The sequence below is a fragment of the Aspergillus niger genome (assembly GCF_000002855.4).
Source record: "Aspergillus niger supercontig An01".
NCBI lineage: Eukaryota > Fungi > Ascomycota > Eurotiomycetes > Eurotiales > Aspergillaceae > Aspergillus > Aspergillus niger.
The window spans coordinates 251,175-277,632 of record NT_166518.1 but is presented as its reverse complement, the minus strand read 5'-3'; the positions used below and the strand labels follow the sequence as shown (position 1 = coordinate 277,632).

Below are 26,458 nucleotides of genomic sequence, written 5' to 3'. Positions count from 1 at the left end.
CTTTAAAAAGGTGACCGGAGGGGTTTCATTCTCACTCTCAGCACAATCGCTTCAGTCACATCGCCCCAAAACTCCTCTCTTCCCTTTCTCACCACCAATTACCGCAGGTATGACCTGGTCACAAGTGTCAGCCCACCGCTGGGAGCGCCCAGGCGATGGTCTTGAGAACTACTTTGCCCTTACCGCATCTCTTTCTGCCGCTGCCTACGATGGCAGGCGTCATTACACCATTTTCACCAAACTCCAGCTTGAGTTGGACATGCCGGCAACTGAGGTGGAGTGCTCGTTGAAGAAGGCCTGGGTGCAGCTGCGGTATGAACAGCCCCAGATAGCCACAGTCCACAACGGCACGACCAAAGTCTATGAGGTGCCCGACGACACAGCCTTGCAGGCTTGGATTGCCTCAACCGTGATCATATCTGCAGCTGCCAACGCGGAGGACCTGTACGCCAGTATCACACCTATTGCGCAGGCTACACTATACTACCTCCCTGCCTCGTCTCAATTGGTTTTACGTACCCCTCACGATACTATTGATGGTATCGGGGTCATTCGGTTGTTGGACCGGCTGCTAAGCATCCTAGTGTCTCCACCCGCGGAGAAGATCACATTCGGCGATGAACCCTCCCGATTGGCACCTACCCTTCGTGAAATTCTTGGGGTGGCTGAGCAACCGACCCCCGAGGAATCAGACAGAATGATGGCACTTTGGAAGCCTTACATTGATCATGCTCCTGGCATAGGGCCTGTCTCTAACCTCGGCAATCGTCCGGCCGGCCAGTCGCAGCATGCGAGGCTGGATGTCCCCACACGAACCACTGAGGCCATCATCCAGGCCTGCAAAGCGAAAAACATCACTGTTACTTCCGCGGTCCATGCAGCCTACATTGAGACGATCAAGAAGCACGCCGATCCCGATCATCCATCGTGCCATTATGTCAATACTGCACAGTTTAATCTCCGCCCCTACCTGCCCAAACATGGGTCGCAGTACACTGCCTCGCTTGGTTACACCTTGTTTCCCGTGCACCTGGAGTCTCCATCTTCGTTCGGTCCCACGGCACAGGCTCTTAACCAGTTTTACCGAACGACTTTCGCCGATGATCCCAGTAAGCTGCCCTTGGTGCCGCATATGACCGACCTTCTGTTTGCTGTCACTCAGAACCCGGAGTACCAAAAGGGGCCTTTCCCAAGAGACGCAATCCCCAGTAGCCTGGGAATCATTGAGAACCACATGCGACGGTCTTACGGAACCAACAAAGTGATCGTTCGCGATTTCATGCTCGGAGTCGACGTTGTGATGGGCATGAATATGTTGTCTATCTCCACCTTCCGGGACCAACTGCAGCTTGTGTACAGCTTCAATGACGCGTACCATGAGCCAGAGCATATCTCTCAGTACCTGCAGGAAATTGTGACGGTTCTCACAAAGGAGCTATTAGCAAACTAAGGTGGAGAAAATGAAACCTCCTTTTGCACTTGCGACATGCAGACATCGTTAGTTATAGGAAATGACAGGGATATTTTCCGTCCATCTGAGCGCCGCCGCCCCCCCGCCTCCAATTCGATTTATAGTAGGCTTTCCTGTTGGTCCTTACCCAGTAAGCGAAGAGATGGCCGTACTGTTTGCTTCATAGGATTGCTTTTTTAAGATATCCGCCCCCATCTTGGGTTGAATACTCCTTCCTATTCTAGTAATGATGTTCAGGCGGTTTCTGTCTAGTACTGTCTCTTAGCGTGGCCATGGACCCACATAGTAGGCTTTCAACTTTCAAGCAGTAGAGTCCACTACTCTCCCTTTGCCTTGTCTTTAAAGTCTAGAGATTTACGAAAAGCACCTCTCAGTGGATACTTTCAACAAAGACGTCCGTGAAAGAGGCCCACCTAGATGAATGCATGCTTACCCGTACCTGATTCGTTTATTTAGATTAAGACTATACTTTCTACGTCCCGTTGCGCTCCGTCGGAGGGGTACTCCGTACTAGTGTCTCAAATTAATATATACTCTGTAACTAGTCTTGAAATATTAAGAGGGCTCTCTCACAAGGTGCGATCAGAATTAGTAAATAGTAGGAGGGTATCAGACCGCGTTGAGCTACATACCAATCAGTGCAGTCATATTTAGAGAAATCTTGCCACCGAATGAGCCCGTTCACGTGACTGAGCGACATATAAAATGCATCAAAAAAAAAGAAAGGAAAGAAAAAAAAAAAAACAAACAAAAACAAACAAATAAGCGAGAAACCCTGGGAATTGCCCAAACCACGCTAGTAATGGGTCATTTATTCCTGAACCCATCACAACTGGGACCCCCACGCAAGACTGGCAGTTAGTAGTTCACTAGTAGGCGATACTACGTAATTATGAGGATCTCTATCTTCAACCGCTCCTTCCGAGCGCCCTAGACTGCTGGCAAAATCCTCGTTTCTACCTCAAGGTATTGAGCTAGCGAACGCTGTTCTCAAACAGAGTAATACCAGAATCCCATAACTATAGCTACAACATCACCATTCGACCTTTCGAATTGCTACAACGTTTGTCAATTTCAGTAGGTGAAGTACGTCGGTTGGTCGGTAAAATGGATAGGTAAGGGGTCGGTCATAAAGGAATTTAAGTTAGAGAGTTGTTGTTGAAACAGGGGGAGTAGGAATATCCGGCGGCTGGTCAAAACGCATGACATGCAATGGGGCTAAGAGAGGGGGGCGTGCGCGGGCGCATCCGCGGTGGCGCACTACTGTCGGCGGTCAAAAGCAGTAATCAATCACCCCATTTCGGATTTCACGCTCCGTATTACTATCTATGACTGGGCTGACTGCGCTGCGCCAGTGGGTCTCCCCGGTCTCCCTAGAGTGCTCACGCAGTAACATTCTACAACCCACGGCTGTGTCCCTTGCACCGACAACCCGGCTCCCGACTAATACATGTGAACGATTCACAGTGGGCGGGCCACTTCTCGCTCCGAGCGTCTTCTCCCAGTGCCTTGGAAGCAAACCAATGCCCCAGACATCAATGCTGACCCTTCTAGGCGTAGTACTGCACTGGTAAACTAGTATTATTCTTACATTGCGTTCCGGAGCCACAGTGATTGATGTATATATATCAAGCCTTATGTGCCTAGGAATCAGCCCGGAAGTTTCCTCTTAGTTATAACCTGAGTAGGTAAGTAGTCAATCTCCTCAAGCCCTCCCTTCGAAAGCGGCATATAGTGTACAGCACGGCATAGAGATTCGACTATTACTATGCAATTGCCAGACACCGTGGCAGTTCCAGGACTGCCGGTGGCTCCTGCCGCTGCGCAGCAAACAAGCATGCCTATGGCGGTTGTCGGAATTGGTAAGTTTCGACCTTATCACCATTGTCGATAAAGTCAGGCGTTTGAACGAGATTATAATCAGTATTGTCTAGGCTGCCGGCTTCCCGGCGATGTTTCCAGTCCCGCTCAGCTCTGGGATTTCTTGAGAGAATGCCGCTCGGGTGTGAGTGAGGTCCCTAAGGATCGCTTCAACATCCATAGCTATAGGGGCAGCAAGGATGAGCCGGGCACGACTCTACCATTGGGCGGATACTTTCTTCAGGATGACATCCGCAACTTCGACAACCAGTTCTTCGGCATCAATAATCGAGATGCAGCTGTTATGGACCCCCAGCAGAGGAGGGTGCTAGAGGTAGTATTTGAGACCTTTGAGAGCGCCGGCGTAACCCTGGATGAAGTATCCGGTGCCAATGTCGGGGTTTATAGTACGTCGCCTGCCAAGTAATGATCTTACTCAAGAGTCAATTGACTTACCATAAGAACAGTGGCATCATTCACACCAGATTACATTGCCATGCAGACGAAAGACCCAGAGAGCTTGACGCGGTATAGTAACCTGGGAATGGGGGCCACTATCCTCGGGAACCGCATCAGTCATGTCTTCAACCTGAAAGGGCCAAGTTGTACAGTAGACACAGGTTGCTCGTCCTCTTTCTACGCACTCCACCTTGCTTGTAACGCATTACAGAATGGCGAGTGCGATTCAGCCATCGTGGCGGGCGTCAACCTGATTCAGTCCCCTGAGCTACATGCCACAGTATCCCAGGGTGGGTTCCTATCGCCAACATCTTTCTGCCATACCTTTGATACTTCCGCTGATGGGTGAGTCCAATCTTCCGATCCCATCATCACCGGTAACTCATTCCTATGACTGACGCGGAACGAAAACTTTAAGGTACGCACGAGCAGACGGTGTTAATGCCATCTACATTAAACGACTAGAAGATGCTATCCGTAATCAGGATGCTATTCGGTCAATCATTCGTGGCACCGCAGTGAACAGTAACGGCCGCACACCAGGTATAGCGCAGCCGAGCATCGACGGTCAGGTGGCCGTGATCCGCAAGGCCTATGCACGCGCTGGACTGGATCCCGCAGAAACAGCGTACGTCGAAGCTCATGGCACTGGTACCAAGGTCGGCGATCCAATGGAAGTAGAGGCCCTGTCGCGTGTCTTTCGCAAAGAGCAACGGGCGTCCGCAACTTTGATTGGCTCAGTTAAGCCAAACCTCGGGCACGGTGAGGCGTCTAGCGGGTTGTCTAGTCTCATCAAAGCTACCCTGGCGTTGGAGCACGGACAGATTCCAGCGACTATCAGCGTCAAGAACATTAACCCCAAGATCAAGACTGAGGAATGGGGTGTTGATGTCGTTACCCGGATGACCCCCTTCCCATTATCCGCCCGCGGTGGTCCAAATCGCATCAGTGTAAACTCGTTTGGTTATGGTGGTGCAAATGCCCACGTCATTATAGAGGAAGCGGACCACAAAAAGAATCAAGTTTCAATAAGGACTGGGGGAACTGGTGCGGAAATTCATAAGACGGCTCGAGTATCACAGCTGCCGTATCTACTTCCCTTCTCTGCAAATCGCCTTCAATCTCTCAAGGGTCGAGTGGAACGGCTATCCAATCGGGATCTTTCGTGCCTCTCAGTCAGCGACCTCGCCTATACTCTAGGACAGAGACGATCTCAGTTTGCCTGTCGGGGCTACGTGATTACCCGACAAGAGACCTTGGCACAAGATATCACGGTGGCAAACCTACAAGTTTCTACCTCCAACCTTGAGTTAGGTAGTAGCAGACTAGCATTTGTATTCACCGGTCAGGGCGCTCAGTGGCAAGGCATGGCTCGGCAGCTGCTACACTACCCTACGTTTGCCAGCACAATCCATCAGCTCGACGTGGAACTGAAGGGTCTTCCACACGCCCCTCAATGGAAAATCCTCGATATTATAATGGACGAGTCCGACACCTGCCCCATCAACCAGGCAGTGTTCGCACAACCGATCACCACCGCCGTTCAGATTGGATTGGTGGCGCTGCTGCGATCTTGGTCAATTTTGGCCGAAGGAGTGATTGGGCACTCCTCGGGTGAGATTGGAGCAGCATACGTAGCTGGTCTGCTCTCTGCGAGCGAGGCAATCGTTCTTGCATATTACAGGGGGTACGCGGTTACGAGACAAGCATCAACCGCAGGCGCCATGGCAGCCGTCGGCCTGAGCTCTGATGCGGCTTTCGACTGGATCACCAGGCTAGACCTCGCTGACAACGTTAAAGTAGCGTGCATCAATTCACCATCTAGTGTGACCATCAGTGGTGACCGCGGGAGTATTGAGATTGTGGTTACCGCCCTCCAGGCAAAAGGCGTATTTGCTCGGATATTGAAAACTGATGGGAAAGCCTATCATTCTCACCACATGGTCAGCGTGGGTAAGCTCTACCAAAGCCTCCTGGATAAGGCTGGCATTTTTGCCAAAGATATCGTCCCTGACACTGCCCCCCTTAACACTCATATGTACTCGACGGTCATCTGTAAGCCCTTGAAGCGTCAGATGGCTCGCACTACGGGGTACTGGCGACTCAACCTGGAGTCGCCTGTGCGGTTCTCCGAAGGTCTGAAGGGGCTGTCTGAGTGGATAGCTCCCAACTTGTGGATCGAAATGGGACCGCACACAGCCCTGAAACTCCCCATCATTCAAACGCTTGGACAGTCGACACCTTACCACGGCACACTAAAGCGAGGGCAAGATGGATCAGTGACACTACTCAGCTTCCTTGGATATCTTTTCGTCCATGGCTTCAGGCTGGACTTCTCGAAGCTACTGCGCAGCTACCGCAACGAATCTCCCGCTAAATTCATCTACGACCTCCCAACTTACGCCTGGCACTATGAGAAACCCCTCTGGAATGAATCAAGAACGAGCCGGGAGAGCCGGTATCGCCAGAATCCTAGGCATGAGTTGCTTGGGACAGAAGTGCCTGGAGGAAGCCCGGCATCCTTTGCGTGGCGCAACCTTTTGCACCTCGATCATGTACCTTGGCTCCGGGACCACCGACTGGGCGATACCCCTGTCTTCCCCGCCGCAGGATATACTGCCATGGCAGTGGAGGCTCTGATACAAAAGGCTTTGCCCTCAGGCACCGATCTAACTAGCAAACGCGTCATCCTTCGTCAAGTGGCCTTGCTAAAAGCGCTTCCTTTGAAAGACGACGACTCGATTGAGCTGTTTACCGAGCTTCGTCCGCTTCCCATTTCTAACGTCCGTGATTCGCAACACTGGTGGGAATTCCAAATATTCACCGTGTTGGACGGAAGTACCTACACACTTCACGCCAAGGGAATGATCCGGTTGGATTGCGGCCCCGACGGTACTTCGCACGCAGTCCCATCCCCTAACTGTCGACTGACCGGCCGAAGCAAACACGTTTGGTATGATGTTATTGCTCGAGGCGGCCTCAAGTATTATTCGGCGTTCCAACGCATACAAGAGGTCTACACGCCAGAAAGCAAAGGAACCTTATATGCCGAAACTTCGACCAGTTCATTCGCCCCAGAAGTCCCCACCGGCGCTCAACTATATCCTAGATACTTCCTGCACCCGACCCTACTGGACACCGTTCTTCAGCTTGCCCTCATTGCATGCAGTGGTGGATTCCATAATGGGCTGGTGGCCCGGGTCCCGACTCTCCTCGGGGAGGTCAGCATGAGCTTGGCCCCGCATGCTCCTGGCGAGACTGGCATCATTCGTGCCAAGGCTTCGGTGGTCGGACTTCAGAAGCACAGGGCGAGCACATACTTGTTGAATCAGAACCAACAGCCTGTGGTACAGTTTGAAAATGTTGAAATGACCGCCTTCAGCGCACAGGAACGTACGGAGGAGGTCCGCCATCCCATGGGACGCGTGCACCGGAAGCCCGACATCACGCGAATATCCGAAGATGCCGTCTTTTCTTCAGCCCTTGCTCATGTGCTCTCTGTGACTGATCTCGGGGCGTTTGGGTCACGCTCGCGGCTGCTAGCTGCCCTGGATATGATTGTTCACAAGAAGCCTGATTCCAGGATTCTGTGTCTCGCANCAGACCTGTCCTTTGTGGCCTTGGCCTGCTTGGAGGTCCTGGAGGCCCCCGTAGTCTACCGACGTTTCGAGACATTCTCCTTGGGAAGAATAGGTCCCGATGGAGCGCTGGAGGTTGCAGAAGTCCGCAATTATACTGTGCCTTTAGGCCTTGGCTCTATGGCTTACCGCAAGGCCACCTCGGATGACCAGTACGGCGTGTGCATTTTGGGGCAGGGAACCAGCCAGGCAGTGGTAGGCCACCTGAAGAAGCATACCAATGAGTGCACGTTCTTTCTGGGCCCTTGCACTCAATTCCCAGCCCCAGTGCCCTCGTCGCATTTGCAACTGACGGATCGCGATCACGGTGTACACGTTCTACGTCCCAACCCCAAGTTCACCTCACAGTTCAACCATGTTCTTCTGGTCGAGGCTTCCTTCATGGACTCAAAGCTAGCTAGTCATTTGAGCAAAGAATTGGACATGCCCGTGCAGGCATTGACGCTACGCGATATTCCCCACTCACCCATTCTGCCCCAAACCCTGGTCGTGTCGGTGCTAGAATTGCACAAATCCCTGCTGTCAGACCCAACGGCAGAGGAGTATGACGCAATCAAGAAAGTGATCGAGCATGCTGCCCATATCTTCTGGATTAGCGGTAGTGGTGTTCACAACGGATTCGATCCCACACGGTCTATCTTTACCGGTCTGGCTCGGGCTCTCATCGTCGAGCAGCCCTCTACCAGAATCTTCTCGCTGGAAATTGACCCAGCAACTGAAATGTCAGTGGTTTCCCGGGATGTCTGCCAAATTTTGCAGCAGAAGAATGAAGTAGACTATGAGTACATTCGCGACGGCTCGCAGCTCCTGATTAGCCGCGTCGTACCCGACGAGCGATTGAACCGTGAATTCAGGAGACGACACAACAGCATCCCCATGCCCAAGCCGCTAGCTCAGGTTGACAACGCCTATTTGTTAGTTCCGGAACCAGGCCAACTGAACTCAGCAAGGTTTGTGCAACGACCATCATCGCCCACGCTGCCCGCCGACCATGTTCTTGTTAAGGTTGCATGTATGGGCCTCAATGCTAAAGATGTTTATGTGATGGCCGGTCGAGTATCCACAAAAAATGCCACTTGCAGTTCTGAGTTCACGGGGCAAATTGTGGAGTTGGGTGCCGACGTGCAATCATTCAAGGTCGGTGATCGAGTGGCAGTCATGCATAACGGCCACTTTGGCACCTACGAGACAGTACCTTGGTGGAGCTGTATCAGGCTAGAGGAGCATGAGGACTTGGTTAGCATGGCGGGTGTTCTAGTCGTCTTCTTTACAGCCGTGTACGCGCTCGAATACCGCGCACGTCTCGAGCCCGGTGAATCGCTTCTCATTCACTCTGCTGCTGGTGCTGTTGGCATTGCAACGATCCAACTTGCTCAACACCTTGGGGTGGGCGACATTTACGCCACCGTGGGCAACGAAGAGAAGAAGCGGTATCTGGTCGAGCATTTCGGGCTCCGTTCCGAGAACATCTTTTCCTCGCATGATACCAGGTTCGCAGAGAAGATTAAAGTCCAAACTAGAGGACGCGGTGTCAATGTCATTCTGAACTCCTTGGTGGGAGACCTCCTCCACGAAAGCTGGGATTGCCTAGCGGACTGGGGACGCTTTGTCGAGATTGGTAAACGCGATATTCTCGACTGCGGTAAGCTCAATATGTCCACCTTTGCGCGCGGAACTACTTTCACGTCGTTCGACCTAAACATGCTGAATGAACTCGACACGCCCGAAGCGGCCCGCCAGTTAAAGCGTACAATTCTTGCGCGTTTGTTGCAGCTGGTCCGCGCCGGACACGTTCAGCCCGTCCAGCCCTTGGCCGTCTTCCCCGTCTCAGAACTAAGTGCAGCCTGCAACCACTTCAACAACGCCAAGCGGATGGGTAAGATCGTAATTTCCTTTGAAGACCAGACGCAAATCGTCCCCACGGTTCCTGTGCTCTACTCTACCGTTCTAAACCCAAATAAATCCTACCTAATGGTCGGCTGTCTAGGCGGTCTTGGTCGAAGTCTATCACGGTGGATGATGAACCGCGGAGCCCGTCACTTCATATTCCTCAGCCGCACAGGTCTAGCCAAACCAGCTGCCAGGCATTTTGTCCAGGAGCTAAAACAGGCTGGGGCACGCTGTACAATCGTAACCGGCGACGTTACTACGTACGAGGACGTGGAGCGCGCAGTAGCAGCGGCAGTTGCTGATGCGCCTCTGGGTGGAGTGATTCAGGCCGCAATGGGCCTCCACGAAGCCATTTTCAGTCACATGCCTCGTGAGTACTGGCTTACAGGCACGCAAGCCAAGGTGCGTGGAACATGGAATATCCACCAAGCCCTGGGCAAACTCAAGTGCGAATCCGCTCTGGATTTCTTGCTTTTGACTAGCTCCGTCACTGGACAGATCGGCATGGCCACTGAGGGCAACTATTGCGCTGCGAACCACTTTCTGGACGTGTTTGCGCGCTATCGCCAGAGCCTCGGGCTGCGCGCCATCTCCCTCGGATTGGGCACCATATCGGAGGTCGGGTATCTCCACGAGCACAGCGAAATCGGTGAACTCCTCCTCCGCAAAGGCATCCGTCCCCTTCCCGAGAACGAAGTCCTTCAAATCGTCGACTTTGCTTTATCATCTGATATTGACCAGCAGCAAACGGTCCCCCGAGATCGTCTAGCGCAGTGCCACATCCTAACTGGCATCGAAGACACCAAACTCCAAGACCACCGCAAACAAGGCTTCACGGGTTTCTGGCACAATCTAGACAATACCCGCTTCTCAGTACTTATTAACGCCCTGCAGCGGCAGGCATCCCAGTCCGAAAGCGGGATTAACACCCCTGCGTCAGTCATTCAAACTGTGTTGGCGTCAGGCGACGAGAAGCAGCTACGCGAAGCGGTGATTCAAGCAATAGCGAAGAAAATGTCGAATATTATTCTATTGCCGCTGCCGAAGCTGGATTTGAAGTTGCCGCTGAGTGACTATGGCATGGATAGTATGTTATCAGCGGAGCTAAGACAGTATATCTTTAATTCGATGGGTGTAGATGTCCCGTTTCTGACATTAATGGATACGGCAACGTCGGTGTTGAGTGTTGCTGAGATGGTACTGGAGGAATTGGGAAAGATTATCAGGAATAAAAGTAAGTAGATTATTCTCGCCTGTAAATATACCATGATAATTCTTCTTTTCTTTTCAGATTATTGCACTAAGCTAGCAAGTCACTATTAATTATTTATCTAGATAATATTATGATTTATGCTATTATAATACTACCAAGTAAGATTATTTATTATATAACCAGCCATTGGCTTTCTTGAAGTCTGAGAATACTCACTATCAAGTAATCATTTTATTTGTTGTGACAAGATCTGAATATTAGAATATATAATTTATTGATCAAGTGAGGCATGGCCGCATGTTATACAGGGGCTGCTAGCTTATAGCTACTCTTAGAAATCTAGTCTGCTCCAGCTCGCAGATTACTAATAATCCCAAACAAATTTTATATTATATATCTCCATGCTCCGGGACTTCCCGGGCTTATTATGTTTACAGAATCAAATTCTCTACTTGTCAGTTGTCAGCGCTTATTGTGTATTAATCTTCACTAATGAACAAGCTTTCAAACTGCAAAAAGTAATTACTGTTATACTATCAGATCTTATTATATAATATACCTATATCTTTTGTAGAGCTATCTGCTATCCTTGCATTAGTTGATTATTTGATATCTTTATGACTAAAAATATCCTTATTATATATGGAGAAATACAGTAAATATAATCAGTATATATTTTAATTTTATAAAATAGATGTCGGGAGGTCAAAGGTACTAGGCAAATTATGAAGGCGGTCTAGTACACTCGGTAAGATTGGGTAAGGTCAACTAAGAGTCTTCTGCAAAAGCCTTTCACAGGATCCTCTAGTTGTCGGGCCGGCCCAGGAACGTTAGTCCGAAAATGGAAGGTGATCTAGCGGGGCTAGGCCGGTTAGGGTAAATGAGGTGAATCAGGAAGTGAATAGATAAAATGTCACTAAGCCTAAAAGGGTAATAATAGTCCAAATTAGGAAGCTAGATATCATATAAATAAAAATAAATACAATTGACAAAGTTGTCAAAGGGAAGCAAACTTCCTAAATAGGAAATACGTGGATCCTTTAGATAGGTCTGTAGTACTCCGTAGATACTGATTATTACTAGACTATAAGCTATTTATTTATATATAAAAATTATATAGATAAGTATAATTTCACTTATTTTCTTAATGTCAATATATATCTGTATTTTAGTTATATAGTGTTAGGGGATGGATAGGAGACGTGATAAGGTTGATTGTATGCGAAGGTGCTAGCTACCGTTCTGCTTTGAACTCCAGCGAGGTGCGAAGTAGGGGGTCACATGACACGGCTTTGGTCATGTGACTCGATTCTCCCCTCCCGGGTCGCGCTTGTGCCTCTAACATATAGGATATCTATATACGATATTCTGGATAAGATTTATATGTTTTTATAATATTTAGAATTGATAATTACCTGCATAGCAAAGTTAAACAAGCTATCTAATGCTATATATACAGCTTTAACGTTAACTATACAAGATATATTAGATAAGCTAATACTGTAATACATGATCTAATCGGACTTCCTACTCATACTGCCGGTAGTAAACACCAAAGAATTGCATTTGCCCGATGGCCGCTTTTAACCGTCTTGTTTCTTGTTCCTTAGCCACCAGTTTGTTGCCTATTCAATTCCTCTTTATGACTAGAAAATCATGTGCTAAGATAAACCTATGAAGCAGCATAAACTTGGCAGAGCTTTCAAATATCCCTCCACATGCAGTATTCAAGTATTGACCGTGATACTCATTGATGAAGAAATTCCTTGACAACAATTGACCTCCACTCTTCAAGGAATTTCTCAATAGCCTCGGATGGATAGAATGCTTCATTGAAATGAAGAGTGAGGTGTAGCTGACCATCACGAGTCCATGTATATCCTTGCAGTTTCTTGGTCACAAATTCAACACCCGTCCACCAGTCCTCAATCTCGAGCGTATATCTTGGCCCTTCGTAACGCGTCTGAAGTAGATCGTCAACGAGGCCAAGCTGGCTCAGATCTACAGATGCTGACCCATTTCCTGAATTGGCAACCTCAGCGGGAGTGTCCACCAAAGAAGTAGCAGCTTGGATAAGCAACGGCATAAAGCTGAATGCATCTTTAATGCCCCGATTATAGAATTCGGTCACGGCCCGACAAGCAGACTCGTAATCCTTCCCGTCTTCTAGGTTGAAACTCTGCAGTCGACCTGTATGGTACGTAGCACCTGCACCCGCTGTGCCATTCCAAGGGGCTGGGAGATATCTCCGCACATTGAAAGGGTTCAATAAAATAAAGCGGCCATCTGCGGGGGTCGCATGATTGGCTGCTGTAACCATGAAAGCACTCGCCATACCATTCGTAACGGTAATCCCGCGTTTCTTGATCTCAGTGATAAGCTGCTTAGTCTCATCTTTAGAGAATTTGTGGCTGAGCCGAACTGTCGATCCTGGGATTGTGCCAGGCAAAGCGTGTTTGACCCAACTCAGTGGCTTCAGGCTGGGATCAAAAACCGCTTGCCACTCGCCATCAAACGCCTTTTTAGTCTCTTCTGTAGCCTCAAAACCAGAACAAAACAACTCATTCATTGTCGGAGGAAGACGCGAGATTTCAGATCCATCAAAATTGATTTCTTCGGCTGGTGAGGACAGAAGTGTCAAGAAAGCATCTTGCAACATCATCAAACCCGCTCCATCTGTGCGCCAATGCGGTGTCCGGAAGATAAGCTCTCGCGATGCAGGGACCCAATGGAGTTTGAAAAACGGAGAGGGGGGAAGACTAAGAGCCAATTTCTCAGCGGAAGTGACATTGTATTCAGCTTCTGGGTGGACGATAAAAGTCTCCTCGAGCCATTGATCAATATCTTCTGGAGTAGGCACTGTATATCTGCATAGAGTACCTGTCTCGTCGATAACGCTTGCGAGTCGTGGATGGAGGTGCCGCAGAGCCTTCCACGCTTGTTTCAAATCGGGTATCTCGGGCTTATTTCGAAGCTTAAGAGTACTAATGGTGAAATATGTTCCTTTTGGAAACAGGCCCCCGTGGCGCCGATGGTTCGATGGAAGATTTCCAGGTCATCCAATGGCCGGTCGTACTGGCCGGGCTTAGTCTGCACAAATGGCATGATTTTGGATGGTCCAACTCAAAGATTGATTCAGCTGTGAATTCTGAGGGATGTGAGAGTAGAAGAGCACCAAACGGACCTGGTCTATGAGATGGATTTTAAAGGACTCAGGACCCGGGGTACCTAGTGTAGTGGAGAACCTTGGAAGAGGCTCCAGTATGTGACGTACCCATACGGTATTGTCGTTATTGCGATATCTCCGACAAACGCAAGCTATGATTGTCCAATAAAAAGAACTCACTTGCATACATATGTAGAGAAGTAAAATACAATTATACATAGATCCACCGAAGGATGCTCGGGCTCCACACCGGCACAATTTCCACAACCTTGAAAGTTCCCCTGGTCCCAGTCTTCAAAGTTTTGGGGTTCAACATTGGGATACATTCCAGTGGGTGAAGTAACTATATGGGGGATACTCTGACAGAGGCTCTCTAAAATTTGAACTAGTGTTAAAGGGCTAGCGGTGTGATACTACCCACCTGGGCAGGTGTATGCAATGGATACAATGCTAATCAGTGCGCGGAGTACTAAGGCGTATCTAGCACCTGGGCGTAGATTCACATATCAGGCCACCTGCTCTAGGTCTCCCTCTCCATCTCCCACTACTGTGCCCGTGCGTGGTCCTGCCCTCTATGATTCGCGGACATGGGACACTTGAACTCGAACAGTCCCCACTATACTAGGTACCTAGCTAGCTAGACAGTTAGCTAGCGTCCTGTAAGAGCAAAACAAACAAATACTAGCGTCGTAGGTAATCAATGCCTAGTGTGAAAGATGTCGCGATCCTTGGAAGGTGACGGGTCAATGGCATCTCAGTCAGGTTCGAGTTTTAGGGAGTGAAATTTGTTTTAAATCTACATTTAAAACGTCTCAGCATTTGAGCTTGAATGTTCAAAGGCCAACCCTCTGGGTAGATCCCCCAACTAAATCATTCAGCCACGTTGTGTTCTCCGGAATCCGTCCGTCCCTGCCACCAGATCACACCAGCCTGCGCCAGGTGACTTGGCTAGTACCACAAGGCTGCCGCCCCAGCTCTCCTCCCCGACCCCGACGACAGCCTCGCGCCGGACACTGGAATGCGGCTGTACCCCCCTACGCCACCCACCCACCCACCCATCTCTCTTAACGCCGCACAACCCTACTACCTCTTCTACAAGCTGCTCCGTAACCGAGTACGACAGCCAACTAACGGAACGGCAGCGGACAAGCAGCTGAGACGACCGTGCTGGTTGACACGGCCGGCCGCAATAGCCTCCACAAGAGGACTCGCTAAGTACAGGGCTACGGGCTTACACGAACGATCTGTGACACGTCACGACGTCCGTTGAGGATCACTTTAGCACCGGGGTAAGCGACCAATAGTTCTGGGGCTAACAGCATGGACAGGGAGTCAATCACAGCCTGTCGCCTATGAGACGGTCGAACTCGGCGCTGCTGACCTGCATGTCGCCGTCGCGCGTACCGTGGTGATTCCGTTTCACTAGTTCGTGGCAACATTGTAACTTGCGGCCATGAGGCTCGAAGACCAGGTCCCAACCATGGTACGTGTCAAGGCCTAGTTTTTGTAAACCCACGCTTAGCGATTCGATCCCTGTGCGTGGCAAGCCTAAACATAGCTCCTCGACAGGCTCGGTGCCCTTGTGTGGAGCTGGCTCAGGGAATACGTAGAGAAATTGCTGGATAGCATCCATTGCAAATTGGTTTAACAAAAGTAGTCGAATTTGAGAAATGTCACACTCGAGAGTGCACAGGGTGGGAGCTCTTTCCACTAGCATACCATTTAGAACCGGGATGAAATAGATCGAACAAAATATCTTTTTTTTTTTTTTTTTTTTTTTTTTTTTTTTTTTTTTTTTTTTTTTCATTTCCTCCCTGAGCTTGAGAGCTATGCAGGCAACAAGGACATTGGCTCCGACCTCGAATCGGCACGTGCGGATCTCCGCCTGCGCATCGACCACCTCGAGCACGCATATGCAGCTATCTCGTGGCATCTCTCCTCGATGTTGCAGCAGGACTGGTCGACTGAATCAGTTGACTTCCTGCAAATTCCGGCTGAGAACAAGATACTCGTCTTATCCATGGCAAAGACCCGCTTGGGTCTGATACCGACAGTGTTCTTCGACGACATGATTGACGGATAAGGGCAAGGGCTCAATAATTTTGTAAATATACTAGCGAGTTGACTTTATTGTTCGCATAACAATATTTCTATTTTAACCCATACTATTGGCCAACTGGTATCGGGAAGACATCTACAGTTGAAGCAACAGCAGAATATATCAAGCTGCCCCTAACTATATTCAATAAGAGCCACACATGACGCTAATTGTGACCTCGCTGACTTCCTCGGATCTCTGCAGGTGAGCTTTTTGTTGACCACGGCAATTCCAATGCGCTCGAACAACAACTCGAGGCTATATTCAAAGTTACTGACCACTCCAAAGCCGTACTTCTCTTGGAAAAGGATGATATATTCATAAACAGCACACATCTTAAGAAGATACTCACATTTGTCTGGCGACCTTTTTTCTCCGGAAATATTACCAAGGTAACCTTTTCCTGACTTCGAATCGGGGATTCCAGTTTAATGATACGATCCTTAGTCGGATCCTTTTGATCGTCAGGTATAAAGGCTTGAGCAGGGCTCTCTGGTCCACCGCTCTGAGCAAGTCACGTACGTTGAAAGGGTCTGCCGAGATCGGAGGGAATGAGTTTCGACGGCTGGAGTGTTGAGAACTGAATGGACGAGAAGTGGGCTTCACATCGCTGACTTGCATTTCTCGCTTCCGGACTGACATGACTCGGGGCGTAGGGTAAACCAGGAAGACTTGTTTTACTATCGGGGGAATTGCAACGATGCACTCGAGAAATTACAGTTCCAGATTTACGACTGCTGGTGGAGACGAGTGAAAATTCCTACTGGATATCCAATACGATAGAAGTATAGAAGCGTTTAGCACCAGAAACTCTAGGATACTAACGATCTTGAATGATGGTGACCACACTCTGTGGTCGAATGCTCTATTCCCTTCCTTGGGATTATTTTTATAGAGAGTTTAGTGTAACTTTATAAGCTAATTTCGTTAAGGTTTCTATGATGTCCTCGAGTTAGCAAGGATCTACAACCTGGGAAAGAGTGAGGGTTGTTTGCATCCCGGGCCAGAACATATTTTCATCGACTGGTCGAAAAGCGCAGTCCCTTCATAGATAAGAGATGATATGCGAAACTACTTTCATACCCTCTCTATCTAAGCCGCATGGTCCTGTTAAGGTCTCTAGCAGCGGTAACGATCTACATTGCGGCACCTTACCTTATAAAGTAGCTTAATTCCGAGACTTATGCATGCTTACCATCGACCCTATTCGTCAATAAGTACATCCGACATTCAAGAAACCGGTCCGTTGAACCCATCAAAGTCCTGAATACATCATACACGGCACACGTATCTGCAGCCAAGAGATGACTATTCCGCCGATCTCGACATACCCCTCATGAGTTGAGATAAGCTGCCTATGCTTATGCCCATTCCCAACTCCTATTAACTCCCTAACTCCCTACATTTACGACATCATCTAGACAACGACTGTCGAATTGGTTCAAATCATGGCATCGACCAACGAATTCCGCCTTGGAGTCGACGTCGGCGGTACCTTCACTGACGTGTGCGTCTTCACTCCGAACGGGGAGACAGTCCGCGCCAAAGTCCCCACCACGCCCAACCAAACGATCGGGATTAGACACGGGATCGCGAAAGTGCGACGGGTTCTCAAGGAGCGGTATAACTGGGATGGGACATTTAGGTTCATTCATCATGGTACCACCACGGCGACGAATGCCGTGTTAGAAGGCAAAGGGGCGCGGACTGCCCTGGTGGTCACGGCTGGGCATAAAGATATTCTGGCTGTGAGGCGCTCGCAGATTCCTGGGGGCCTTGGAGCGTGGCTTTATTACACCCCTCCTGAGCCGCCGGTGCCGCTGGAGAGGGTGGTTCAGTGTGCGGAGAGAATGTCGGTTAGTGGGGAGACGGTGGTGGAGGTGGATGGCGAGAGGCTGAAGGGGGATTTGCTAGAGTTGATGGAGCGGGAGAGGCCTGAGGCGGTGGCAGTTTCGTTGCTGAGTTCGTATAAAAATCCTGCTCATGAGGAGGCTGTTGCGAAGATAATTCGAGAGGTATGTGGGCCGGGGGTGTCGGTCAATTGCTCGAGTGAAGTGTTGCGGGAGGTGGGCGAGTATGAGCGAACAGTCACGACGTGTACAATGCTTTGGTGAAGCCGGTGATGCAGAATTATCTGCGCGAGCTGTCCGAGCAGTTGGCGTCGGAGACCGAGGCGATTCGGGTGTTGAAGAGTGATGGTGGCTTGACGAGTGTCGGCCTGGCTGGGAAATTCCCCGTGAATATCTTGATGTCTGGACCGGCTGGAGGAGCCAAAGGAGTGGCTGATGCGGTCGCTCGAAGCACCCCGTACAAAAACCTCATTACTCTCGACATGGGAGGGACTTCGACGGACTGTGCGCTCATTTTGGATGGGAAGCCACGTATCCGTCGAGATACTGTTGTCGATACCCTAACAGTTCGTGCACCGGCCGTAGATATTCATACCGTTGGTGCTGGAGGTGGCTCAATCGCGACATATATGGAGCTCACTGAGACCTTGCGGGTTGGGCCAGAGAGTGCTGGGGCAGCACCAGGTCCAGCCTGTTATGGAAAAGGGGGAACAGAAGCGACGGTCACCGATGCAAATCTCGTCTTGGGATATTTGCCTCATACTCTATTGGATGGTGAATTCTGCTTGGATACCGAGGCAGCAAAGACCGCGATTCAGAAGCTTGCCACGGCAATGGATCTTCCTCTCAGACAAACGGCAGAGAACATAATTAACATTGTCAATGAAACAATGTATGGTGCTGTTCGATTGGTCTCTGTTGAACAGGGATATGATCCAAGAGACTTTGCACTCGTTGCCTTTGGTGGTGCTGGACCCCTGCATGCCAATGCTGTAGGAAAGCTTCTAGGCGCGTGGCCCGTCATTGTCCCTCCGTCTCCAGGCATTCTGTGTGCACAGGGCGATCTGACAACCAAGTTGAGTCATGAGCAGTCCGTGACCTTTACTCGGCTTGTGAGAGATACCTCGTCGGAGGAACTGCAACGTCAGGTGGATGAACTGGAAAAACACTGCGAACAGATAATGCGAGAGTCTTGTGGTTCAGACTGGCCTATGCCATTGGTTGCCACGTACGAGGTCGATGTCCGATACAAAGGACAGGCTCTAACCATCACCATCAACCTCTTGCCCGACGAAATCCAACTAGATGATCAGGCTTGGCGTTGCGTTTTACAAGACGCATTCAACAAAAAGCATCAACAGCAATTTGGCTATTGTCTTCCCGACTTTGAACTCGAGCTGATGCGTATCGGCGTAACCCTCGTGGACGGCTCCTCAGATGTGGAGCTGCCAGTAGTCCCTAAAGCGGAATCTAGCGAGCCTACATCCTCGGCCGTCATTGGCACGCAGATTATTATCATCGAGGGCCAAGAACAGGTAGCGACGGTGTGGGAGCGAGAGAAGATCACGCTCGAAGGCATCCGGGTTACAGGACCCTGCATCATCACGGAAATGGACAGCAACACACTGATTCTTCCAGGCTATTCAGGTGAGATCGATCGGCTCGGCAATATTCTCATCCAGCCGATTGCAAAGCAACCATCCCCAACGACGCAGCATACCTCAGACTCAGCAGCAGACTTGATGCACAGTAACCCGCTCATCGCAACTCTGGTAGCCTCTTCACTGGCATGCATCCGTGGCGAAATGGACAAATTGATGCTTCGCTGCAGCATGTCCCCTGCTATCCGCGAACAGCAAGACGAATTCAATGTCATCACAACTGCAGAGGGCAAGATGCTCGTAGGCCAATTCGGCAGCTTCATCAAGGAGTTCCTTGAGGTGTGGACGGGAAGTATCGAAGAAGGCGATGTGTTCATTACCAATGACACATACATGGTCAAAGGGGCTGTCAGTCACTTGAACGATGTGATTATCATCCTTCCCATCTTTCATGAACATCGGTTGATCGGCTGGGCTTCTCAATTTGGACACCTGACCGATGTCGGCGGCATGGTTCCGGGAAGCCTGTCCATCAACGCCACCTCCATCTATGACGATGGAGTCCAGATTCCATGTATCAAGCTCTACTCCCGAGGGGTGATGAACAGTGACCTAGTCGATCTGCTATGTCGAAACTCCCGTCAACCGGCATGGTATCGATCGGATCTGACGGCTCTGGTGACGGCATGTCGCATGGCAGCAACGCGCATCTCCGAGCTGGCCACCCGCTTCGGAACCGAGGTGTATCTAGCTGCCTGTCAGGAGCTCCTACTTCGGAATCGAACGGGTCTAGCCAAGATTGTAGAGCGTCAGTTCGACGATCAACTCAGCACATTTACCGACTTTGTCGATGACGACGGCCACGGCGTTGGACCCTGGGCCGTAACATGCTCAATGCAGAAGACCAGTGCGGGAGGGTTAAAGTTCGACTGGAGTGGTACTTCGCCCCAGAGCGAGCACAGCATCAACTTTTACCTCTCCGAGACCATGTTCAAGATGCTCGTCGGATACTACCTCATTGCCGCTGCCGCCCCGGGAACCGTCATCAACAACGGGTTCCACGACCTCATTGAAGTGCGTATCCCCGAGGGCACCGTTCTAAAGCCAGTCCGCCCTGCTGCAATTTCCTGTCGCACTCACTTCCTAGGTCGAACCATGGACGTGATCCAAGCGCTGATCGGGCAGAAGAACGAAGCCTATGTAGCGGCAGCTGGATTCAGCGACTCGCCCCATTTCTTCTACTCCGGATACTATCCCTCTGGAGAATGGTATCAACTATATCAGATTGGATTTGGTGGGGTTCCGGCCCGCGCAGCAGGCGACGGACTGGACTGTCATTGCTTGTTCCCCGCCATCAAGTCGATTCCAACGGAGAGCATCGAGCTGAATTACCCCCTTCGGATTGAGGCGAACGAAAGTGTCGCAGACAGTGGTGGCCCGGGATACTTCCGAGGAGGCAATGCGCAACGAACCCTGTATCGATTCCTGGCGAAAGGAGAGATCAGCCTGCATGATGATCGGTGGTTCACGAACCATGGGGTCTCAAAGGGGGGAAGCCGGGACAACGTTCGCGGAAGATCTTGTATCGGTATCCTCGCGGTGCCGATCGTCCAGTGATGGAGGTCCTGCCGTCAAAATGCGACCATGTGCGTGTTAGTCCGGGGGATTTGTTGGAATGGGTAACATGGGGAGGTGGTGGATTGGGCGATCCTCTCACTCGACCCGCTGAGCGGGTTGCGATGGATGTCCGTCGAAAACTGGTGACGTTGGAGGGTGCACGCAACGGATATGGTGTTTTGCTCGATACAGATGGTATGGTCTGTACTCTGGAAACAGAAGAGTTGAGGGCAGATATGCGGAGCCTTGTGACAGATGGCAGCATCTATGACCGCGGAGGCAGTCTGGACGAGCTGCAGGTGTCATGTTTACAAGAGACGGGGCTTGCTGCCCCAATCCCGCCATGGGAAGCTGAGCCATATGGACCCCACACGGGCCTGAATTATGTGAAGCATTGGTATGCCACGATGCAGGAGGCGAGGGGGTGGGAGTTGGAGTAGTGCTTCATGAATTGGCAGGTGTCAACGATTTGTCAATCACGAGTGTAAACGGCATGGTGAACATTCCTGCATGACAGCACACTTGGGTTCCTTTATTATCCAGGCCTTTGCATGTCGTATCACATGGTGTGATTTGGCTGTCTCGAGAAGGCATAGATGGTAAGGTGGAGAAGAACTTGGCCGAATAAGGATATTCCGGGCAAATTGATTCACTCCGCAGGCGGTGTTCACGTACCTGTGACAGCATGGAGAACCATATTTCTCTGCTTTTGAAGCAGACAGTCGCGATAAGTATTATTTTCATTGTTTCTGTGCTTTTTCCTTGTTGTTGACTATAATTAGGGGAATATTATTTTTCTTCCCCAATGTCGAAGCGAATCAAGAGAAATAGTTCTTGACTAGGAATGGATGCCCTACCCATATATATATCACGGGTGTATGATCCCGAGGATAAACCCCAGCCATCATCATATAGTACTACTAGTACTCAGTACTAGAAACTAGTACAACCCCTGAGTGAATAACTGCTCTCGAAGCAGATACTAATCGTCTGCATACACCCCAGCTCGCGCAGTAACCAGCTAACCCGCACCATAAGACCTCCAACACCTCTTCTGGACTTCTTCGTCGTTGGCGACCCGCGGACAAGAAGGCGCCAATTAAGTGGATTTTAAACATACAATAGAGTACGTTATAACCCTTTGCATAGAAAGGTCTGGTACATACGACCACAGGGTGTGGAAAACAGGGCTTCCCGTCCGCTCAGCCGTACTTAAGCCACACGCCGGGAGGTTAGTAGTTGGGTGGGTGACCACCAGCGAATCCCTTCTGTTGTATGTTTTTCGTTTCTTTTTTCCCTCTCAACTGCTGCTAGCATAGTCAGTATGCTCCTTGTTTTTATTTTTTTTGTAGCCAGAAGAAGTGTAGTCACGGTGCGCCGCTAGTCAGTACGAAGACCATGGTTGGCTGAAAGCAGGAAGTAGTTGTGTTTAATTCATCTCACAGTGAGTCGGGATAAGGATATACTATAAAGATCCGGAAACGCAAAAGCGATCGGATGGACATATTGTACCGATTATTTCTGATCTACGTTTTCAGAAAAAGAATAAGCAAACAGACTTGCAGGAAGCGATTAACTTAGAATGTAAGCGGTACTAGGTCAGGATAACTCCGTGCAACCTCTTAACTATACACCTAGACGAACTATCATGCTGCCAAGATATCTAGATACCATGTTTCGTTGTCGCTGTTGGTATTTCCCGGACGTCAACCATAGTCACTACCATGGGTATAAGCACTACTAGAACATGAACCATATCCTCTGATCAGAGGATTGCGTTATACCGCCATGCACATCAATAAATAATATAACGAACCAGAAAGACTGCCTCAGCCAGGAGAATATAGAAGAAAAAGTATAGTGATAAAAATCCTTCCCACAAAGCGTATAAAGCGTATAATACCAGAACCACCCGAACTCCAAATCCCCGTCGTAGGAAACGTCTCAAGAACTCCGGAACCAGACCCTCTATGACCAGCATGAGACTAACCGCATTACTTTTTTAGCCTTCCCGGATATTAAACTCGTAACCTTCACTCCGGAGCAGCGTGATACTTCTCAGTAGCTGAGCGGAACAACTCCTGTTGCTGCCGTAGAAGCTCCTCCTCGGACAACCCGCTCTGCTCCATCTTGCTCTGCTTCTTCTCTCGCGACTAGTGTAACCGATCCATGTTAGCCGGACAATGCCACAAAAGAGGTAATGGTAACAGCCACATACCTTCAACTGCTCTTTGTGTTCCTCCGCGACAGCAAGGACATCGGGGATGTAGTCGCTGAAACCGAGATCACGGAGGGCGCGCTCGACATGTTCGCAGGCGATGGTCTTCTTGGCTTCCTTTTCACTGATATCGTTTGCTTCGGAAGAGATCAAAGTGATGAATTCAACGCAGCATTCCATGAGGAGATCGCGAGCATCTTTGGAGAATGTCTGGCCGGATGAAGGAGGTAGGATCTCGGTGATGATCTTTTGGACCGTCGCTGTGAGTATGGTTTGCGATTTAGTATATGATGGATATTTGATTATATTTTATACTGAGTCCGAGGGAGGCAAAGCAAAGGGCGACGAGTCCCACTGCCCTCAAAAGTGGGGGAGTCGATGCGACGCGACAACACGGCGGAAGGCGACATACCTTTAGGTAGCGACAAGTCGTCGTTCGCTAGGAAAATCGCAAGTTAGCTTGACATCATAATATCGCGCCAGGAAGTAATCTGGCAAAGAACTTACCACTAAATTCGCGATCTGACATGATGGGCGACAAGGAAGGGAATATACGAAACGCGCGTTCTGCACACTGGTGGATGTTGACTCCAGATTCGAAAGTATGTATTGAGACGGTGCGCGGGGAGCAACTGGTTGGTATAAATAGCTGCGATTAAATCCCGGCGCGGAGGGACTCGTCACGGAACGGAAGAACCGCCCGGCAGAAACATACCGCCTCTGGGGTTTTTAATCTCGGTTCACAGCTTTTTTTCGGTTCATGATTTCTTCACTCATGCAGTGCTCTTCGCACAACAGAAAGTGAAAAATGGCTTCACTTTTCATGTTTTGCTTGCTCAATTCTTGAAATTCTTCAAGGAACTAACTTCAATGGTATGTATTTCACACATTTCACTTCCTTTCAATTATCATGATGAACATCGTTGTCGCCCCTATCATACCATCTATGGTGACGTACACTGTCCAAGCCAAACGGACCACTGAAATATTTCCTCACTATCGGAATTTGCCAATCAGTCATTGTATTGTACATTGCTGACTTATTCAAAGAATCTAGGTGCAATTTTTCAAACAACAAATTTACGCGACCACACAATACCTCATTTGGATATCCGTAAGGTATGCGTGATAATTTTTTCTATGCGTCCACAATTGTTTACATGATGATCACATTACATTCCATGCTAAGTATGAAGGTTAACGCCTAATGCTTCCGAAATGTAACCTGCTTTTCATCTTTCGGCTGATTATGTATTCTATCTTGCAATACGTTCTATATTGAGTCTTGTTGACGGTATATACTGACTGTCTTCATAAGAATCATCTAGTTGTAATCTACGCCTGGAATGCCTCCAGAGCCTTGTCGTTCCACCTAGTTATACCTGTTAGCTTTTTTGCCTGAAATGAAGAAATTTTCCAAATCACTCACGTGAAGAACTTCCCAGTAAGCTCGTTAGGAGCGTCCAAAACCAGCTTGGCCATAACATGACCCGGCTGCTCTGGCTTGAGGAGCTTGCCCTCCTTGTGGACCGTCGTAAACTTGGCATGCATCTGCGGCTCCAAGGTCGTAGCATGGTCCTCGCGTAGCTCCCGCTGCATCTCGGTGTCAACCATGCCAGGCCTGATCGAAATTGTAGTAACCTCGGGTTCTTCCTCTCCCAAGCTCAAGGCGAGATGGTTCATGGCCGCCTTCGTCGCACCGTAGAGAGCCCAGCCCCTGTAGGCAGAGACGGCAGCACCCGACGAAGTGAAGATGATTTTTCCCTTGGATTCACGGAGGGCGGGAAGACCGGCCTTGATCTAAGCAGATAACAAACACCCAATGCGTCAGCTATCCAGGTCCCAGTCATGTACCGCTATCCGCCATAAGTTTGAAAGACTCGTACTCACAAAAGCAACAAGACTGATAAAGTTCACGTCGAATCCGTGCTTCCACTGCTCGAAATCCGCGTCCTTGACCTTGCCTACTTGTCCAAGCATGCCGTGGTTGAGGACCATGCCGTCCAGACGACCGAAGGACCTGAGAGCCAGGTCCACGGCCTTCTGACCGATGGAGAAGTCAGCCAGGTCGCCATTGAGCACCTCGACTTGCTTGCTGTATTGCTCCTTAAGCTTCTCGAGAGGTTCACGGCTGCGGGCGATCACGACAACATTGTGGGATTGGGGTGCCGTGAGGAGGTATTTCGTGATGGCGAGGCCGATTCCTGATTGTGTGTGCCTGATCAGTGGCTTGCTCGTAGAGTTGAGTTTGCAATGGAATCGTGGACGGGCTGGATAGGATTACCTCTCGAGGCACCGGTAACGATGATGGTCTTGGACATTGTGCTTTGATTGGTACGGCGGAGATGGTAGGACAGGGTTGTGGTACTATATGGTCTGGTTGCACAACGATAGTGGCTGAATTGTACGAAGAGGGGAATAAGGTTGAGTTATCGCCGGCTTTGGCGGGTGATGTAATGAGGGGAACGTGGGGTGCTTGCCGGCAATTCCTCGCGCTGTTTCATCCGCCATATTGAAGATCGAGCAGTAGGATGAACACACCATTATTAGGGTGTAGGTATATAGCAATGAGAATCGATAATTCCCTTTCAATAACAAGACAAACATCTGGAACATTGGACTGGTGGTTTATGTCGCTAGATCACTGCATTACCTAGCAGCGTAGACATCCTGAACCCGCTAATACTATATCTTCATGTAAAACTGTGTCTTAATATGGCACCATGTTTATTGTTTCGACTGTTATAGTCCACCTAGATTAATACATGTATGATTTACAACGTGTCACATCACTTCAACTCATTAGAAATCTAGGTTCCGGGGTAACCATACCACGAGGATTTGACTTTTCCGCGGAAAAGATATGCTGGTCGAGTGGAGTTGGTGGAGAGGGATAGCGCTCAGTATTATCATCATTAACTTGAGTCTTTGTTTATGTGCGGAATTTATATTCCACTGACCGACTTTTATGGCGTTGTCAATATCAAAGCAACAGATATGAAGTGCCATCGTAGATGGGAGCTGGTACGGCTATACCCTGCGGATATCAGAGATCAATTCATTTTCATGAACGTAAGTCTACTGAGTACTTCGAGTCTAAATGCCATTCCCTACAAGGAAAATGTATTGGAAAGTTCTAGAACCCTTGCCAAGTACCTTGGAGATCTGGAGCGAATCCACTGAATATCATGAAGTCCGTGGGGAAGCCGTTCCCCGGTACTCTTAGTAGTGCATATGGGTCTACCACTCGAATCGAGAGTAACTCTCAACCCCTGCTTCTGATACCAAGAAATTGATTATAGGAATTCTAGTGTTATCTCATAAGCACGTATTTCTTCTTTAGAACGTTTATTCCGCTAATTGTCAGGGGATGGACG

General features: G+C 49.5%; 6 protein-coding genes and 1 non-coding gene across 7 annotated transcripts; 4 read left to right on the top strand and 3 right to left on the bottom strand.

Annotated features, from left to right (window-relative positions):
- Window positions 1-109: 109 nt before the first annotated feature.
- Window positions 110-1,450, top strand: An01g01140 (uncharacterized protein; the record flags this gene model as incomplete). The annotated part of the gene is made up of 1 exon (XM_001388519.1): window positions 110-1,450. The coding sequence occupies one exon, from the start codon at window positions 110-112 to the stop codon at window positions 1,448-1,450; it is 1,341 nt and encodes a 446-aa protein (XP_001388556.1).
- Window positions 1,451-3,239: 1,789 nt separating this feature from the next.
- On the top strand, window positions 3,240-11,152 carry An01g01130 (uncharacterized protein; the record flags this gene model as incomplete). Its single annotated transcript, XM_001388518.3, has 6 exons — window positions 3,240-3,333; window positions 3,406-3,738; window positions 3,799-4,135; window positions 4,209-10,552; window positions 10,654-10,689; window positions 11,106-11,152. 6 exons carry the CDS (start codon window positions 3,240-3,242, stop codon window positions 11,150-11,152), a joined length of 7,191 nt encoding a protein of 2,396 aa, XP_001388555.3.
- Window positions 11,153-11,667: 515 nt separating this feature from the next.
- Window positions 11,668-16,437, bottom strand: An01g01120 (uncharacterized protein; the record flags this gene model as incomplete). The annotated part of the gene is made up of 13 exons (XM_059743691.1): window positions 11,668-11,692; window positions 11,770-11,885; window positions 11,947-12,002; window positions 12,392-13,390; window positions 13,608-13,720; window positions 13,806-13,849; window positions 13,886-14,040; window positions 14,119-14,177; window positions 14,327-14,334; window positions 14,933-15,009; window positions 15,102-15,453; window positions 16,148-16,249; window positions 16,318-16,437. The coding sequence occupies 13 exons, from the start codon at window positions 16,435-16,437 to the stop codon at window positions 11,668-11,670; spliced, it is 2,226 nt and encodes a 741-aa protein (XP_059603052.1).
- An 806-nt stretch (window positions 16,438-17,243) lies between these two features.
- Window positions 17,244-20,863, top strand: An01g01110 (uncharacterized protein; the record flags this gene model as incomplete). Its single annotated transcript, XM_059743624.1, has 2 exons — window positions 17,244-17,810; window positions 17,924-20,863. The coding sequence occupies 2 exons, from the start codon at window positions 17,244-17,246 to the stop codon at window positions 20,861-20,863; spliced, it is 3,507 nt and encodes a 1,168-aa protein (XP_059603051.1).
- A 1,160-nt stretch (window positions 20,864-22,023) lies between these two features.
- On the top strand, window positions 22,024-22,142 carry 5S rRNA. Its single transcript, XR_009467998.1, has one exon. It is a non-coding gene; the product is annotated as a 5S ribosomal RNA (ribosomal RNA).
- A 754-nt stretch (window positions 22,143-22,896) lies between these two features.
- On the bottom strand, window positions 22,897-23,610 carry An01g01090 (uncharacterized protein; the record flags this gene model as incomplete). Its single annotated transcript, XM_001388515.3, has 4 exons — window positions 22,897-23,016; window positions 23,082-23,341; window positions 23,494-23,520; window positions 23,589-23,610. 4 exons carry the CDS (start codon window positions 23,608-23,610, stop codon window positions 22,897-22,899), a joined length of 429 nt encoding a protein of 142 aa, XP_001388552.1.
- An 806-nt stretch (window positions 23,611-24,416) lies between these two features.
- On the bottom strand, window positions 24,417-25,402 carry An01g01080 (uncharacterized protein; the record flags this gene model as incomplete). Its single annotated transcript, XM_001388514.1, has 4 exons — window positions 24,417-24,453; window positions 24,511-24,881; window positions 24,972-25,285; window positions 25,366-25,402. 4 exons carry the CDS (start codon window positions 25,400-25,402, stop codon window positions 24,417-24,419), a joined length of 759 nt encoding a protein of 252 aa, XP_001388551.1.
- Between the last annotated feature and the right edge of the window lie 1,056 nt (window positions 25,403-26,458).